This window comes from Stigmatopora argus, chromosome 2, assembly GCF_051989625.1.
Source record: "Stigmatopora argus isolate UIUO_Sarg chromosome 2, RoL_Sarg_1.0, whole genome shotgun sequence".
In the NCBI taxonomy this organism is placed as follows: domain Eukaryota; kingdom Metazoa; phylum Chordata; class Actinopteri; order Syngnathiformes; family Syngnathidae; genus Stigmatopora; species Stigmatopora argus.
This window is the reverse complement of record NC_135388.1, coordinates 8,909,792-8,926,282: the sequence shown is the minus strand read 5'-3', so window position 1 is coordinate 8,926,282 and position 16,491 is coordinate 8,909,792. Positions and strand designations below refer to the sequence as shown.

The window sequence follows — 16,491 nt, the reverse complement described above, 5'->3', positions numbered from 1 at the left end:
AATCAGTTACAAAAATTCAACTTCATCATATCAACCACATGTCACAGTTGCCGCATTGTGGAGGAAAAAATACAGTAGACATTTAAACTCTCTCAGTCGACTTAATCAGGCATCAATTAAGATGATACAATCAGCCAATTCATTAGCATGCGATTGAATCACTGGTAATTGGATGTGTTGGGTTTAAAGATTGGCAGTGATAATAAAGGTGATGGCCAGCTATTTAACAGTCATTTTGTGCTTCTTCTTCAGCTGCACTCCTAAAGAGGGGAGCCTGCTAATTAAAAGGAACAACAATCAATTAGAGACAGAAAGAAATAAAAAAAGACTTTGGGAAAGTAAAGGAAGATAGTATGGTGGACGTTGCAGTTACAGACAAACATTTCCTGTTTTGTTAAGATTTGGACAGACTGATCAAGTGTTGTGGTTAACATGTGGTGTAACGTCTGACCACTTACGTTTGGTTCTTAATCACATTGTCTTCTGCTGACTCCGTGACTGGTCAGCGTGTGATTTGGTGCATGTGTGAGGGGCTGATTTGCTCTCGTGGTTTTGGCGACACACTTTTGGACTGTTTTGGAAACATTTTCATACTTAAACAGAATTCCCCCACTTTGACTTCTATTTACAAAATTGGAGGGAGGGTTCATCTTGACCAAGGGAGAGAACAGTTGATATTTTTCAAGTGATGGGTAGAGAAATACTCTAAAAATGATAATATCGGCACAAATAATTGTTTACGTCTTGACCAGCAGACCGTGACAATTGAAAGAACAACTTTAAATTTCGGATAAGCAATTGCTACAGAAAGATATTGCCTCAATTGAATGAAAATTGGTTTGAATGAGTTAAGGAAAATCAAGAAAAGTAAAAACATAAAAGTTTTAAAATGTTTTGATTTAATTTAATGTATCAACTCATTGGCTGCCATTGATGGCGATAGACATCCAAGCCATTTTACTGAGTCTGGCAGCCCCAGGTCAAAATGGATTGGACGTCTATCGCCCTCAATGTCATCGAAACATACATAAATACATCAGAATCCATAATACACCACATCTCGATCAGGTAAAACAAAGTATTGTGTCTCATGCAGGGACGCACAAAAAAAATTAAAAACTTGGCAAATAAAAACGATTTGGCAATTCACCACACAATAAATAATCATTTAAAAAGGTTTCATCCGATTCCGGAGTTTCCCAGAGCATATTCAACTCCTGGCTTATCGGGTGTGGTGTTGCAAATATTTGTTGAAGTAGCATGAAATTTTCATGAATGTGCCAATCAGTTCACAACGCTAATCATGTAATGCTTCACGGAGTGTTAAAACAAGAAACAAACAAAAAACTCGAATTGTTCAGTCTCTCCCTTCCTGGTGTTTGTCCCCGAGCGGCCAGAAGAAACCTGTTCTGTAGACATCGAGTCCAATATGCTCTTCAGTCAAACTCGGGCATACACTTGAACCATCTGGAAAACCGGCCTTGCCTTTTGTGGTGTCTACCCTCCACGTGCAAGTCCAAAAGCCCGTCCGGAACATCCCTGTACTGGTTGGCGGCGTCTTCGACTCGAGTGATGTACAACCAGCTAATGGCCACACCAAAGAACTGCGGAGACAGATGAAAGGTTTGACGCATTCCAACTGTCTCCGCTTATTCTATTCCGCATTAATACAGTCAATAACTGTAACACAATTTGTCCAGCTCTATCATTTTTCAAATGTTTTGTCTTTGACATACCAAGAAATGGGCCATCTTGGTTTTTAAGCTACCCGATGCCTTTTTACACATTAGTGTTCCTCAGAGTCAAACCCAATTGAGTGAACTAATTAAATTGAGAGAGGACAATACCAATAACGCAACCGCAAGCTGATGCTACTATTCATCATTAGTTTTTGCAATTTAAAACAGTTACAAGTTGCCTCTAAATTGTCAAGACATTTAACTGATTAACACAAGACATTTAACTAGACATGTTTGTGAGGAGAAGCCATTAAATTGCAATTGCACTTTCATCACTGTTCATTACTGAGAAATGTTAGAAATGTGTGCTACAGCCCTCCAACAAAGTTTGATTGCCTACCAGTATTTTTTTTGATTGGAAAATGCAGTCGTGTGTGTGTGAGTGTGTGAGGTCAGGCTGATTGATATTGCACGATCACGGAATGTATACACAGAAAATGAAATGAAAATATTGATAAAGTGCCGGCCGGTGTGTACCTGAGGCAGCAAGATCCCCAGCAGCAGTCCTGCCATAATCTTGTAGTTGTCCGCTAGCCAAATGAAGAAGGCGTCGGTACAGCCTCTTATGTGGATCACGTCGATCAGGTTTAAGCGCTAATGAGGCGGGAAAACAACGGAACCAGACGGGAAGGATGAACATTGTGGCCACACAGTCTAGTTATTTTAGGATTGAAATATTCTCTGTTGTTTTGGATCATTTCTGTTCATTCTCTGTTGCTAGGTGAAAACTAGAAGTTAGGATTTTCGATGTCCGTACTTTGAGATCACAGAAGCAGAATTAAAAGTGCCATTAACTCACCAAATGATTCTCCTGAATACACATAATTGGACGGCAACAAAAACAACAAGGTTCAACAGAGTACTTCATTCTGGTGCAGTGCTGCCCTGACAACTAAAATCTAAATGCGCTTCCTGCATGAATGCACACCGATTTTATGACGTTTCCCTTTGGCTGGCACTTAAAATTGATGTACCCATGAATGTATGAATTCTTGCACCTGGAAATACATGTTTTTTTTTTTTTTATATATCCGTTGGGTGCATTTATCAACCTTACCTCCTGTTCCAAAGTTTTGTAGCCGCACAGTGTGTTTACGACTTCATTTTGCTAAAGAGGAAAAAGAAAGTGTGGAAAAGAATAAGTGCATTTTCATGGAAATTAAAAAAAAAAGAATGCTTGCCACAAATTTTCAAATGGACATCCACCAAATGACAATATTTGACCAAAGGGTAAACTCCTATCTGGAAGAGGATTGTTTTAAAAGCCCACATTGCCAGAGATGATGTTGTTCTGAACACACCAGGCTTTAAAAATAAATAAAAATAAAAAAGAAAGAAAGAAAAACATTACTTTGCCTCACTTGAACCTCCCAACTCTTCTATCACGTCAACTAAAAAAGGCATTACTGCATTTTTTTTACAAAGGAAACAAACGTGGTAATTATTACGGATTACTGACAATTCAAGGTAAGCGTCTCACAAAAATGAAAAAGTAGAAAATGAATTTTGCACTCAAATTAGGCTTTTTCTTTTTATCTTTTCATAGTTATTCGACCCAAGACAATGCATTAGGCTAAGCTCTTTTTTTAGCAATTTTGGTTACGACATCACAACCAGAATTGATGTTCATGGCTAGCTTTTTTTTTAGTGATGTGCTAGGCGAGGACATGTTGTAAGAATGACATAACGGTCACAGAGCAACGTGAGGAAAAAAAATCCTTTGGATAAGACTGCAAAAATTGGCAGCTCATACTGTGTGGTGATAACATCTCTGGAGATTATTTAGTGAGTGAGGCCAAGCCAGCTGAGAAAGGAAGACTAATTAGAATCTAATTTCATTATTAAACCTTTTAGGCCACATTTGAAAATCAATTGCATCCAAAATATGATCTGTTATCACCTTAAAGTCACTTACTGTAGTATTTAATCGCACATTTAATAAGCCAGAAACGTTAACCAATTGGCATCGCCAGCAGAAATGTGCTTCTTCTCAAATATAGATAAGGTAAGGCATTGGCACCCTATTTATTATTATTATTATTATTATTATTATTAGCTGATACCGATGCCCCGTTTAAAGGCCTCTTCCGATACAAATATTGGGTATTGGCATAAGATTAAATATTTGTAATTCTAAGCAGACGACCGAAAATTTGAAGTCATGCGATAAAACCACAGCGAAAACTCGTGCGCCAATAATTGCACCATCATTCAGAATAACCTCATATTACGTCAGTACATAATGACAGTGATAAAGCACAATTCGGAGTATGGAGAGGAAAATCGTTGAGGGAAGGATTATGTTTGGGTAACCCACACTTGCCATTGAAGAGAGGGCATGAAAAGATACAGCAAATATTGCAAGTGTAAGGTCGAGCAGACGTGAGCTAAATATGAGCAAAAATAACTTGGAAGGGTGATGAATTTCCAAACATGTTATCAATTCAGCATTTTAATTCAGCAGACATGCCTGCACGTAGCAGCTGCGCACACGCCCTTTGAGTCAAAGTGTGCGAATGTCAGCTTGCAGTAACAGATGGGAAACATTCTCATGTGGCGTCTGGCTTTCTATCCATTCATTCACATATATTGGTCATTTGTGCCAGGTCTCAGGGCAACCAAATTAGTTTTAATGGGAGAAAACAATAAAAGGAAGGCAAATGGGGGCTTTAAAGGTGGGCGGAGAAACTTGGAGCTCTGCTGCAGATGAGCTTTTGAACCAGATTTGCTTGACAAATGCTCAGAGACAAACTTGGAATGGTGAACACATAAAAAAAATATATTTTATTTTGTTTTGATTTGCACGACAGCATAATCACTATCATGATCCCACCGAAAGATTTTAAACATAACGCCACACTATAATCGGTGAGAAAATGGGTTCTTTCTCTCTCTCTCTGTCTGTCTCTTTCTCAGGCTCTCATTTTCTGAACCGCCTTATCCTCATTAAGGTCACGGGGGGTGCTGGAGCATATCCCAGCTGACTCCAGGCCAGAGACGGGGGACACCCTGAATCAGTGGCCAGCCAATCACAAGGAGACTGACAACCATGCACACTCACACCCATACCTAGGGGCAATTTAGATTGGCCAATCAGCCTACCATGGATGTTTTTGGAATGTGCGAGGAAACCGGAGTACCCAGAGGAAACCCACGCAGGCCCGGGGGGGGAGAACATGCAAACTCCACACAGGTGGACCGACCTGGATTCAAACCCAGGACCCCAGAGCTGTGAGGCCGACACTAACCACTCGCACCACCGGGCCACTGCGTTTTCTCTGCCCATTTTATTTAACGTTAATGGCATGTAGAAACACGCGTGTCAAATGGGCTAATTTTTTTCTCCAGCCTGAACTTGGCTTCACTTGAACCAAGTGGCTTCCTGATTGGCTTTGATTTTCATTCACGAATACAACATGACCACTGCAAACTGTCTGCAATTAGAGTAGCTGTGAAACATTCGGTAGATTTACTACAGCAATAAACGGCATTGCTTTTGCATGAATATTCGAAGTATGAATTTATCTTCTTGGGACTAAAAATGGCAAATTGTAAGCACCCCGACAGCATTATTACTCTACAACGATATCCATCAACTCAGTGGGAGAGGGTGACAAAGGTAACAATTATTTGCAAAAAGCAAGCTGATTTTGTTTTTCGATTTGGCAAGGAAAAAAAAACCAACTATTTGGCTCTTTTGTGCTATCAGGCATATCAACGTCCACTCAAGTAAACCAGCCAAAGGGTTTTATGAAGCATAATTTTGAGAAAAGTAGTCATTTTCTACCATCTTGTGTCACTTACAAACAGTTTTAGTAGTTATCAATGACTCCCCTATCCATTGCTAATACTGTATTCTAAATTGAACAATTAGAGAGTTCATCATAGGAAGTGGCTGGTCACATTTGCATAGTTGGTGGTGTTTGGGGAATTTTCAACAACGTAGGATTCTTCTGACAAAATCAAAAGTTGTCCGCTGAATGTTTTCATGGAAGCTTAGAAGTCAGTAACATTTCTAGCACATAGTTATAATATCATCCCAGTGTAACCTCCCCCAAAATCTATGCAAGAACCAGCATTCAATATTGTAAGGGCCTGAAACCTATGTTTGTTGTGTGTCTGATGTCTGGACTCGAGATGGTGATCGTGAATAATTTAGGCATAAAAAAGGAAGAATACGTTGACAAGAAAAGAGCATACCAGGATCTAAAGATAAATCAACAATAATGGAAAATATTACTAGCTAAGTGTGTGTCATGTTGCCAATAAACTGTGATTTTAAGATGACTCACCTTAGTTATACAGCAGGTATAAGGCACTCCACAGGCCAGCGGACCTCGCGCAGAGCAGTTGTGGTACATGTTGACCGACCAATCGGTAAAATCTTGGCCGCCACAACACGCAAACTTTGAAAGAACAGACAAGACAGAGAAAGAGGGTTCAGTATTCAAATGAAGCAGGAACAAACTCAGATGACAAATGATGACCAGAATGATTCTGATGTAGTGGCATGACACCAGAATGATTTTCAGCTGAAGGGAGACTTAATAACCAAGCAAATTTGCATGCAATTAGGAGCCTTTCTTTGTCAGTCTCTTAGTGGTTGTCATGCTTTGAAGGACTTTGAAATCATTTCCTGTTGGGTACAAACTTATCGGGATTTATTGTTACTTTATCATGTTTTGGGGGGGCAATAAACAATAAATCCATAATTTCTCTGTTTTCTATTCATAACAAGGAAATACTTAATAATTTAATGATTAATTAAAACGCTAAAGCTACTTTCTAATCATGAAACTTCAATGCACTTTGTAACATTTAGCCTAGCACAATCAAGCCCTTTTCAAACCAACGAATGGAATCCAACCTGAAATCAACACTAATAGTTTCCTTTTCCATCCATTTCCTTTACTATCCCTCTTCTGGGTGAAAGAACACAGAAATGACTTTTCGTGTTTTCCGCACGTGCTGTATTGAAGAACACACATGGTGAAGCCATTGGCATTGGAAAGAACTCAACCAGCAAACACATGATTAGATCTGGAGAACAGCATGCTCTCAGATGGGAAAATTGACTGAGACCACCAATAACAAAGCCTCAAGTTACACCTGGCAAGGCACTCCAGTCCGTCATGAGTGTGCGTCAGTAGAAAAAGAAAAGCACTTATCGATATCTGTCAATCACGGCCAGAGCTCAAAATAGATGAGCCATGCCACATTTAGACGCAGTGTATATATATTTCTGACTGTTTTTATAACTCCTAGGAAGAGCTCAGACTGATCTGTTTTGTTTTTAATATTTGTACTTTTTCAGAATTTTTATCTTACAGGATTTTGTTTGTATCGTGTTATCGTCCTGAAATCAAATGTGTACCTTTTTCTGTTCACTTGAGAATTAAAGAATTTGCAATTCATATATTGAACCCCTAAAAAAAATCCTCATTTCAAATGGTACAATGGACTTCAATTAAACATCATTCAGAGTCAATTGTTTAGCACATTTTTCAATTGTAAAGAGACATAAATTTCCCCCAAAATTCAGACAAACCAAAAATGTCTCTTATTCCCACTGACTTTCAACTCAAGACCCACAGCATTTTAATTTAAATTCCATTGAGTTTCAACTACGATTTTAAAAAAATCCCTTACTTCCACTCCTATTCAGTTACTATTCAAGTTTGTTTATTCTTAACACAGACACAATAAAATTGACTTTAACTCCAATTGACTTTGATCATAATTGTACCCTGTCCACTAAAACCACTTTCCCTTCTGTTTACTTTTAACCCTGACACCCCAAAAAACCCTCTTTCACTAATAATGACCACAAATGATCCCCCCTAAAAATCCACTTCCACCACAGTATAATTTGGAGACCACTTCCACTTTCATTCCCTTTTTCTTATTTCTCAGACCCACAAATATATTCAATTTGTGCTCAAGTTGATTTTTACTCAAGTTGACCATCTCGTTTTGCATTCCCACACAATTTTTACTGAAATGACATTGTTGTTTACATATCGCTTTCACAACCGCTGCCACTATAAGCAGGAATGGAACCACTGATGAATGATTGGGCCAAGTGTTTGTTTTCCAATGGTATAAGACTCTTACTTATTCTTCCATCACAGCCAGATTACTCAAAATATCCTTTCCCTGGGAGACAATCTTTGGACGTGCCCCTGCACAGAGAGTAAATTATTTTTTAGGCATACTGCCAAGCCACCCACCTGACCGAATGACTAATGACTGGCTCTACACGGGTAGCGAGAAACACTAACTGGGCCACTAATTGCCAACCCGACAGTGTCGCTCAAGAAAATCCGTGCCACGCCATTACATCTGTCCAACACCGAAAAAAAGGTACACGGTCGATTGGTCGCCGATCTTTTGGTTGCCGGTCTTTTAGTCGCCCGGAAGGTAAGTGAAAATTACCATTTAAATCGTTCCTCAAATTCCCTAAATACAAACAGTGAATTACTATTTAGTCATACTTAATGCCCTAGTAATTATTAGGCTAAAGAAAAGCTCCAAATTTCTCGGCCTTTGGTTTTTGTTGGAGAACTTGTTAAGACCCTGACTGACATAGCTTCTTAAAAGGGACAACACATGTACATACAAACTCTTATACACTCACATGTCGGCTCAGTGAAACTGCTCATGGCCATTGTTGGCTTTTATTGATGTTTAGACCGTGTTGTTTTACCTTGTTTTGTCGCCGGTCTTTTGGTCGCTGGTTGTCGCGGTCGGGGCGACCAAAAGACTGCGACCAATCGACCGCACACGGAAAAAAAGGCAATATTCAGGTACAGACTTCAATTCAACCAATCGCTGTATTACAGAATTGATCAAAATGGTTTGATGAAAAGAATCCAACCAATTAGTAAAGGGAAGCCCAGCTCATGTAATGGATCACCATTCAACAGATCATAATAAAAGAATTGAGTACAATGGAAACACTACACAACGGAGTCAATATTTCTTTTTTCCTTTTCAAATGAATATCCTTGTTCCCCTGTTCCACCTCAAAATATGCCACTTTTGGACCACCTAGAATGAGCACGATTTAATGAGCTGGTAAAAGTCCACTTTGTGGCAGGGGACATTTTTGGTGAAATAGACTTTGAAGAAAACATGCTGTTAGACAGGCCAAACAGCTGTGGAAAATGTTTTGCAGAATACTGCACCCATTATGCTACAACTACAGTACACTGTTTAAGTGCAATGGAATCAATGCATGAAAACATACATGAAAAGATGAATGGATTATTTCCACTGACAATCTGGTGGTGTTTTCACCTGGCTAGCGCATCCTCCCGAAGCAGCAGGAAGGCACAGTGACTAATCGAGTCGTGTAAAAGGCAACCAATGGCCACACACTCGGACCACGTGTGGGATTTATTCCTTTAATTTGCAATCAAGTGGAGGGGCATTTGTAAAGAGCTTTCTCAATAACACACCCACTGCAGACCCAATATAAACTAGGGATGTCCTTATCGCATATTTTTGCATGCGAGTCGAGTTGACTCGCGATCTGAACTCAATCAGTACTTTGATTGTTTGCGACACAGTGTTGATGCATAACGAAAAGTCAAGGCTCATGTTTCCAATCATTTCGAAGTCACCTATTCTGGAATGATCTCCCTTTTAGTTAGAAGCAGAAGGGATTTACAGCTTTTGGCCTTTCATAGGTCACTGCACCGAGTCACTTGCGTGATTTGCTTGGCAGACTATTTACAACGGATGGCCTTTTGGATGGAACCCATACCATTTCATCAGTTTGCTTCAAACACAAATTAAATGTATTCCAACAAGCCCTCTTTCTGTGTGTATGATAATGGTCCAGTTTATCTTGAAACACAGCCTTTTAACAGCAAATGCCATATTTCCATTGGGAGAGAGGGAATTTAATTAAAAAAAGGTCAACTTGACATTAGTATAGAGGGTTTTACAAAAAAAAAAGATTAATTGATGGATTTTAATAAGTGGGACTACACCATTTTCAATATATATACATATATACATTAAAGAAAGTGTTTTTTATTTTCTTATTTTATTTGTATTATTTTTTATAATAATAAAAGAGAAAATGGGCTCAAAAGGCAAGTTTTTCAGATAACTATTTTTTATTTATTATGTTATTTTATTTGTTTTATTATCAATTTAATTAAAAGTCCTACCTTTACTTCGATGTCGTACCCATGCGAAGCAAATTTCCCATCGCCGTGCAAGTTTTTTTCCCCCTCCCTAATCAAACCATATTGGTCATGGTACGAATTTGAAATAGTAGAACTGTCATTTATGGGCAGCGTAACAGTTCTTCCTCACACAGATTACATTTCAATATGAAATAAGCCTTGATTTATAATTGCATTTTTTAAAGAGGGGGGAAAAATGCATTTGAGGTTGTTTAATAGCAATAGGTTCCAAAGGCTTGATTGTTAGTTTGCAGCCTTTTGTCTAAAAATGCATTAGTCTCTGGTAGTGTTTCGCAATTATTTTCTGTTAATGCCCCACTAGGAAAGGCTCCTCTGGAGACTCTGATGAAGATGAAAGTAATCCATCGAAACATGTCAGTTAAGAAAACAACCTAAAAATCATTGTATGTGAAATAGTAACAAAAACTAGTCTAATAGTTAAAAAAAAAGAACGTAATTCAACTATATTTGTTTCGCCCAGTTTCAAGGGCATTATCATTAAAAAAAACTTCCAACTTTTTCCATGTAATATAATAACAAACTGTAAAACCGTTTCCCCATATCAATATCAAATCGTAATCGAACCATTGGGGCTTTAAGGATATCATTTTTATTTTTTTATATTGAATCAGAACCCCATGTCTTTAGATCCAAATTGAATTGCAATAAGGTCTTCAAGCCATTAAAAAAAAGTTCATTACCTTCTTCTGGACAAAGTCCATGATGTTTTTGAAGTCCAGGTCATCATAGTAGTTAACTATGCCTTTCCGTATGTTCTTGTTCAGCAAATCTACTGTCTGGACATTTGGGGGGGGGGGGGGGGGGGGGGGGGGGGATTAAGCAGATTGGACGTAAACAAATGGTAGAAGTGTGGGCAGCAAGTTTCAATCATTGTGTCAAATAGATCGAAGACTGACAGCTTTGACTGTCCTATTGGTTGCTTTCTCAAGGTGACTGATCTCATCAAGTGGAAATCAAAACGTGACAGTCTCACAGCCCACATCTGTCAGATGCAATCTGGCAGAGCAGGATCACATTAAATTAATGTGCTTAAATAACCATGTGGCCTTTTTTCACTCTCCCTTTCTTTCAGTGCCACTGACGGAGATAGACGTCCAATCATGTGGCTCATTTTATGTTTGACTTGTGAATGCAAGGCAAGCCATAAGCCAGTCAGTTTTTAATTTTAGCACAAAATCAAGAACAAACGTACATTAAAGTAATAATAATGAAATGGAGAAAAATTGGCTTCTTTTACCTGGTTGCGGAACACAAGTGCCAAAATTCCACCCAACAGCTCCAAGATAAGACACACCGCCAGTGTATACATGAACTATGGAGAGGGGAGGGCGGCTATCGTCAAGATAGAGTAAAAAAAAAGTGAATCTGAAACAATTTTCCTGCAGTTTGTCACATTAACAAAGATTGTTGTGTAAAGCGAGAAACAACTGTTTTTTTGACGTACCATAACATACTGGTGGGATCCAATTGGAAAAATGTAAATCAAAACATATGTATTTTGGTCTGAAATGTACATTCTGCAACCAGTGTTAAGGCTTTTAGTGTGCACGACTCACCACCTTGAGGAGATCGATATTATCCCTGAGTGATGCCAAGACACCAATGAATGAAACGATGAACATGACAATTCCCAGGATTATGAGAATCAGAGCAGGGGCCAGGAACACCCCTTCCAGTGTCTTGTAGCGCTGTCTTTCCACCTCAGCATAAATACCTATTGCCAGGATGAAGCCACCAATCAGCTGGGGGAAAAAAACATACATACACTTAGTCTTTTTTAAAAAATTGAAATATGTTCACTGTTTTCCCTGTGAACTTTCTTCATCTTTAAATTCGGGCCACTCGCTTGTTTCCTACATTCTGGGCTCTTGTTCCGTGAGTAGAAGCGAGCAGCCGGCCACCGCAACCCCCCACCGACAAGCGAGGCGGAGGAATAGATGCTGGCAGGAACGTGCGGGCAAGAGTCAGCCAGTTATTCTCACAAAAGATGGACTTTTTAATCGACCCAGCAGCACGTGCTGTCCTGGCTGACTCGCATGAGGAAGAATGACAATCTAAATGCACCTCATTTCAATGTAGTATGAAACATGATGTATTAATAAATGTCTACATTTCTAAATCTTTGGACTAGTTTGACAAAACCCTTGACCAACATGCCAAGACCTAATTTAAAAATTCATGTCATTTCTTTAAGGTTCATCTTGAAAAAATAAATAATTCTACTAGCCCACATTTGTACACACCAATTAAACGATGGAATCCTGTCAGAGTATTAAAAAATAAACGATCAAATCTCACACAGATCCATAACTTTATACTATAAATGATGCAAAATCATGTTTTGAAGCCACCTGGCCATTGCACTTTGTCAGCGAATGGGTGAACAAATACCTAAGGCGATTCGAACTAATAGAGGACACAATATCAATATAGGGAGGAAAAAAAATCCAGAGTGGCATTTAAATGCAAACCTCTGGGCCAGTGTCTTCGGCAGTGAAAGCAACATTGGAAGCTTTGATTTGCTCTGCAATTCCTGAAGGAAGTGACAACCTGACCTAAAGTGCTCATTACTGTGTGCTGCAACCGCTGAGATAAACCACACTCCACGGAGACCAAGTGTAGCAGGAACATGAAGACGCAAGGTAAACAGGAGCCATTAATCTCTTTCGCCGCCTTCATCTGGGAAGCATTCATTCGCCATAATAAACACATTACTTTAGCACAGACACCTCCTGCAGCTTTCTCTCTTATTCATTATCTGTTCAATCACATATTTCATTCAACAGGATTTCACGTAAACACAACAGATTAAGTGCCTATAAGCCGTCAGTTTAAGCCGCAATAGCCGGTTACATTGCCCTTGGAAGAATACAGCTGCAGGGGTTTATTTTCGAGACTTTACAATGAATACAATAAAATAAAGAGATGGCTGGCATCCAATTCAGGTTGTATCCCATCTACTGCCCATAGTTAACTGGGATAGGCTCCAGCACCCCACAACATGGAAAATAAATCAATGTACCTGAGCAATGTCAATTAAGAAATTCTATTTTATTCTATTTTGGTTGCTATTGACACGGACAAAAGTTATGATCTATATGGTTTGGGTTTGCTTAATGATTAATAGATCATTATTTTCAAGTCATTTACAAATATGGTCATTCAAACGAAAACTATGAAATAGTTTTAACAATTTTTTTAAACTGCATCTTTCATGATGCCTATTGGCGAAACAGCAATGATTCTACTAACTACCGGGTTATTATAGAAAAATATACATAGGATTGTATAAGTGTAAACATCTTAAATGGGTGAGGGGGGGTTGCCATTTGGACTAGTTTTTTTCCCCAGATGGGCGGAATTTACGGTGTGATTGGACCGAAGATCGTCTATCCGATCTGGCAACGCGCAGCAAAGCCTCCAGGCAAAATGGAAAAGACAGGGTATTGAATTGAATGGGTTTTATTATCTAAACTCGTAGAAGAGTAAAGTAGCGTGTGGAATTAGAAAAAAAAAAGTTTGCAAGAGCAGTCTCTCTTTCCTTGAGTTTACACCTCAATGAACTGAGGTCGATAGCAGTCAGTGTAAAGGTGTAATAGAGGGTGTGGCCATCTTGTTATGGGGGGGAAAAGCTGGCGAGTCATTCACTTGCTTACTACGTTATGTTAGGGGGAGAGAAAAAATAAAGAAAAACAACAAAAAATCCCTGTATTTTCCCAACTCTTTCTAAAAACAGATTCACGCTAACTCACAATTTACAAACTTATTAAGAAGAAGTTGGGAAGTTTTAGAGCACAACCACCCCGTGCACAAGTACGGTCGACATGAGGAAAAAAAACCGACTTACCCACCAAACGATGGCGTAGGAGAACAGGATGAATTTGAGAAAGATGTATGAGAAGCTGTGACAGTAGCGCGTCTTGTCTTTGTTTGCCATCGTTGTTGCTCAGCGGCGACTGCTTGTCTGACTTTTATTGAGGACTCACTTCCGCTTTCTATCTGCTCACCTGAGACGCGTTCACGGACCTGCCACAATTAACTGGCGTTAACATCCATCTGCAAAATGTTTTCTCAATCAGTTTTTACGTAAAAAAAATAACTATTTCCTTTCAAAATAAGGGTGCCAAAATAATCTTAGTGACGATTTTCCTAGATGGCGCTCATTTAACCCACTGCCATGGACGGCATTTGACGTCCAATCCATTTTGACTGGGAGGACTGACAGCCATCATTCACTGGGATAGACATCCGCCATTTGAGAAGAGATGGGTGAAAGAACAAAAATAAGGCCAGGAGTTTTAGCCACTTTTCATCACATTGTCATACGTGGATTTTAGTTGGGTATCGTGAATACAAAATGAGTATTTGTGGTCAAAATAAAGAGAAGACAAAAAGGAAAGTAGAAGAAAACAACAACACTATTTTCAATCTCTCTTGAACAAAGCAAGGCAAACTAATTCATTGTTTATGACAAACTATTTGAGTCCTTTCATGCAAGAATTATTACTTTTTTTACAGTGTACAGACATCCAATCCATTTTGACTGAGAGGAGTGAATGAAAGGTGAACATTTACAGCCACCCCTCCCAGTTCAAAGCGATTGGACATCTATGGCCTACAACAGCATGCAATGGTTAAGTTTAAGACTGAAAAATAAGCCATTTTTAGTGTTACTTCATTTTCACTGAATCAACAGAATAATGATTAGCAATTGGAAAAAAAATTACATGTAATATTTATTTTGTTTTCCTATCATATTATTACATAAATCTGTAAAATACAATGTGAAATGTGCTAAGGCAGTCTGTTATGATGTGTGTATTCCAATCTACTTAGAATGAGCTTTGTACTTCCTCAACTTGTTCTTCAAAGGGTTATTGTCAGGTCCTTGACACTAATCAGCGATCAATATCCTGTATCTGACCGAGAGCCGCTACAAACATGAGAGGCAAAAGGTCAAAAGTTGCTAAAATGTTTTTTTTTTTCGGTCAACGGAGGAACAGAAACGTGCTTGTTTGAATTTGTTCCTTTCTTTCACATCCTCTCTGAATGCAATGATCGCATATATTGCAGATGCTCAAGTTGATTACAAACTTTCCGTTCCCAAGATCTTATCAAACAATGTTTGTCAGCATTCCGTGCGCACAAAAACACACACTGGGAAGAAGAGAATGTTTAAGCTGAAGTCAGCAACTTCAATATTCTTTTTGTGCAAACACATCCAACAAAAGACTGTAGTGACAATAAGCCACAAAAAAAGAATAATGGTTGAAATCACAGACATCAAACTGTCAAAGTTACACAAAAAAAATCAAATCAATGAATTTTGCATAAAACCCAATAGGAATAACTTTTACCGAGGTTATTGGTTTTTTTTCCTTCCTTCCTTCAAAGCCCAAAAGAAAAATGAATACTCATGGCTTTTCAAACATTTATAGGCTTTCTCTCCAAGCAAGTTCAAATGGAAAACCATTTTTTATACAAACAATTGGGAACCAAACATGAATCCACAAAATCGTAAACAAACTGCTGGGCTCTTTTCATTATCTTGCCACATTCCAGATGCAATTTGTCTGATAAATTAAGGGGGGAGTCTAAGAAAAAAAAACACCCACAACAATCTCTGGTAATACGAGGCGGGCATTAACAGTCAATGCAGAGCAGTGCAGTGCTGTCCAATAAGAAAGATTTAGATTCAAGAAATGAGTTTTTTGCCATTATTTTGGCTCATAGTAGTTTATCATGAAGACACAAACAAAACAAGAGAAAAATAATTTATCGCTGTTTACAGGGTAAGAGGTCCATATGCATGCAAATTCTGTTCTTGTCCTGATAATTTAAAAATGAAAACAAATATTACTTTTTAAATATGTTCTTATTTTTCCAAATTCATTTTATTTAAAATGATTAAATTCTTTTTTTTCCAATTGCGAAAAGTGTGCAGTATACATTATTGCAACAATCGGATGTCAAATGACAGCCACAATTGATGCTCTGGGATTGGCTCCAGCACCCCCCGCGATCCTTGTGAGGATACAGCGGGTCGGAAAATAAGTGGATAAATGAAAATCATAATTCGTGGCTGAACGAATAATTCATTGTTCTGCCTTTATGTGTGTGTACAGCAGTGGTGTGCCATCAGGGCCTTCAAGGCCTTCTCTGGTGCCCTAAGAAATATCTGAATCATATATTATATTTTGTCCATGAATACTTATTAAATAAATCCAAATTATTTGTTAGCTTCCTTTCATTGCTTCCCCCCTGGTTGCACTGCTTCCAGATGTGTGTTTTCATATTGAAGCATTTAACCAATCACATTTCAGCCATTTTTTTGTTGCCAGGGTCAGAAATCTGCCTCAAGGCCTTCACAATCAGTTCTGCAGGCTCTGCTGCATTAAACAAGCGTCGATAAGACTGTTGCTTTAACCAATCAGAATTCGATTTGGTGACACCAAGGCCTTCTCGCAGGCGTAGGGATACGTCATTGCCTTCTCGCAGGCGTAGGGACACGTCATCGCTTTCCCCAACTATGT

At 38.7% G+C, this 16,491-nt stretch overlaps 1 protein-coding gene across 3 annotated transcripts in view; it reads right to left on the bottom strand.

The window, feature by feature from the left end:
* Window positions 1-1,336: 1,336 nt before the first annotated feature.
* Window positions 1,337-16,491, bottom strand: part of tspan15 (tetraspanin 15) — a 23,128-nt gene continuing 7,973 nt past the window's right edge. For 2 of the 3 annotated variants that reach the window (XM_077594444.1, XM_077594454.1), the window contains exons 2-9: window positions 13,806-13,984; window positions 11,515-11,700; window positions 11,196-11,270; window positions 10,639-10,734; window positions 6,032-6,145; window positions 2,797-2,847; window positions 2,217-2,333; window positions 1,337-1,604 (exon numbers count right to left, since the gene is read on the bottom strand). In XM_077594444.1, the coding sequence (XP_077450570.1) occupies window positions 1,437-1,604; window positions 2,217-2,333; window positions 2,797-2,847; window positions 6,032-6,145; window positions 10,639-10,734; window positions 11,196-11,270; window positions 11,515-11,700; window positions 13,806-13,895 (897 nt within the window). In that variant the 5' untranslated portion in view covers window positions 13,896-13,984 and the 3' untranslated portion in view covers window positions 1,337-1,436. Of the gene's footprint in view, window positions 1,605-2,216; window positions 2,334-2,796; window positions 2,848-6,031; window positions 6,146-10,638; window positions 10,735-11,195; window positions 11,271-11,514; window positions 11,701-13,805; window positions 14,015-16,491 lie in introns of all 3 variants that reach the window. The other variant, XM_077594435.1, reaches the window with a different exon arrangement.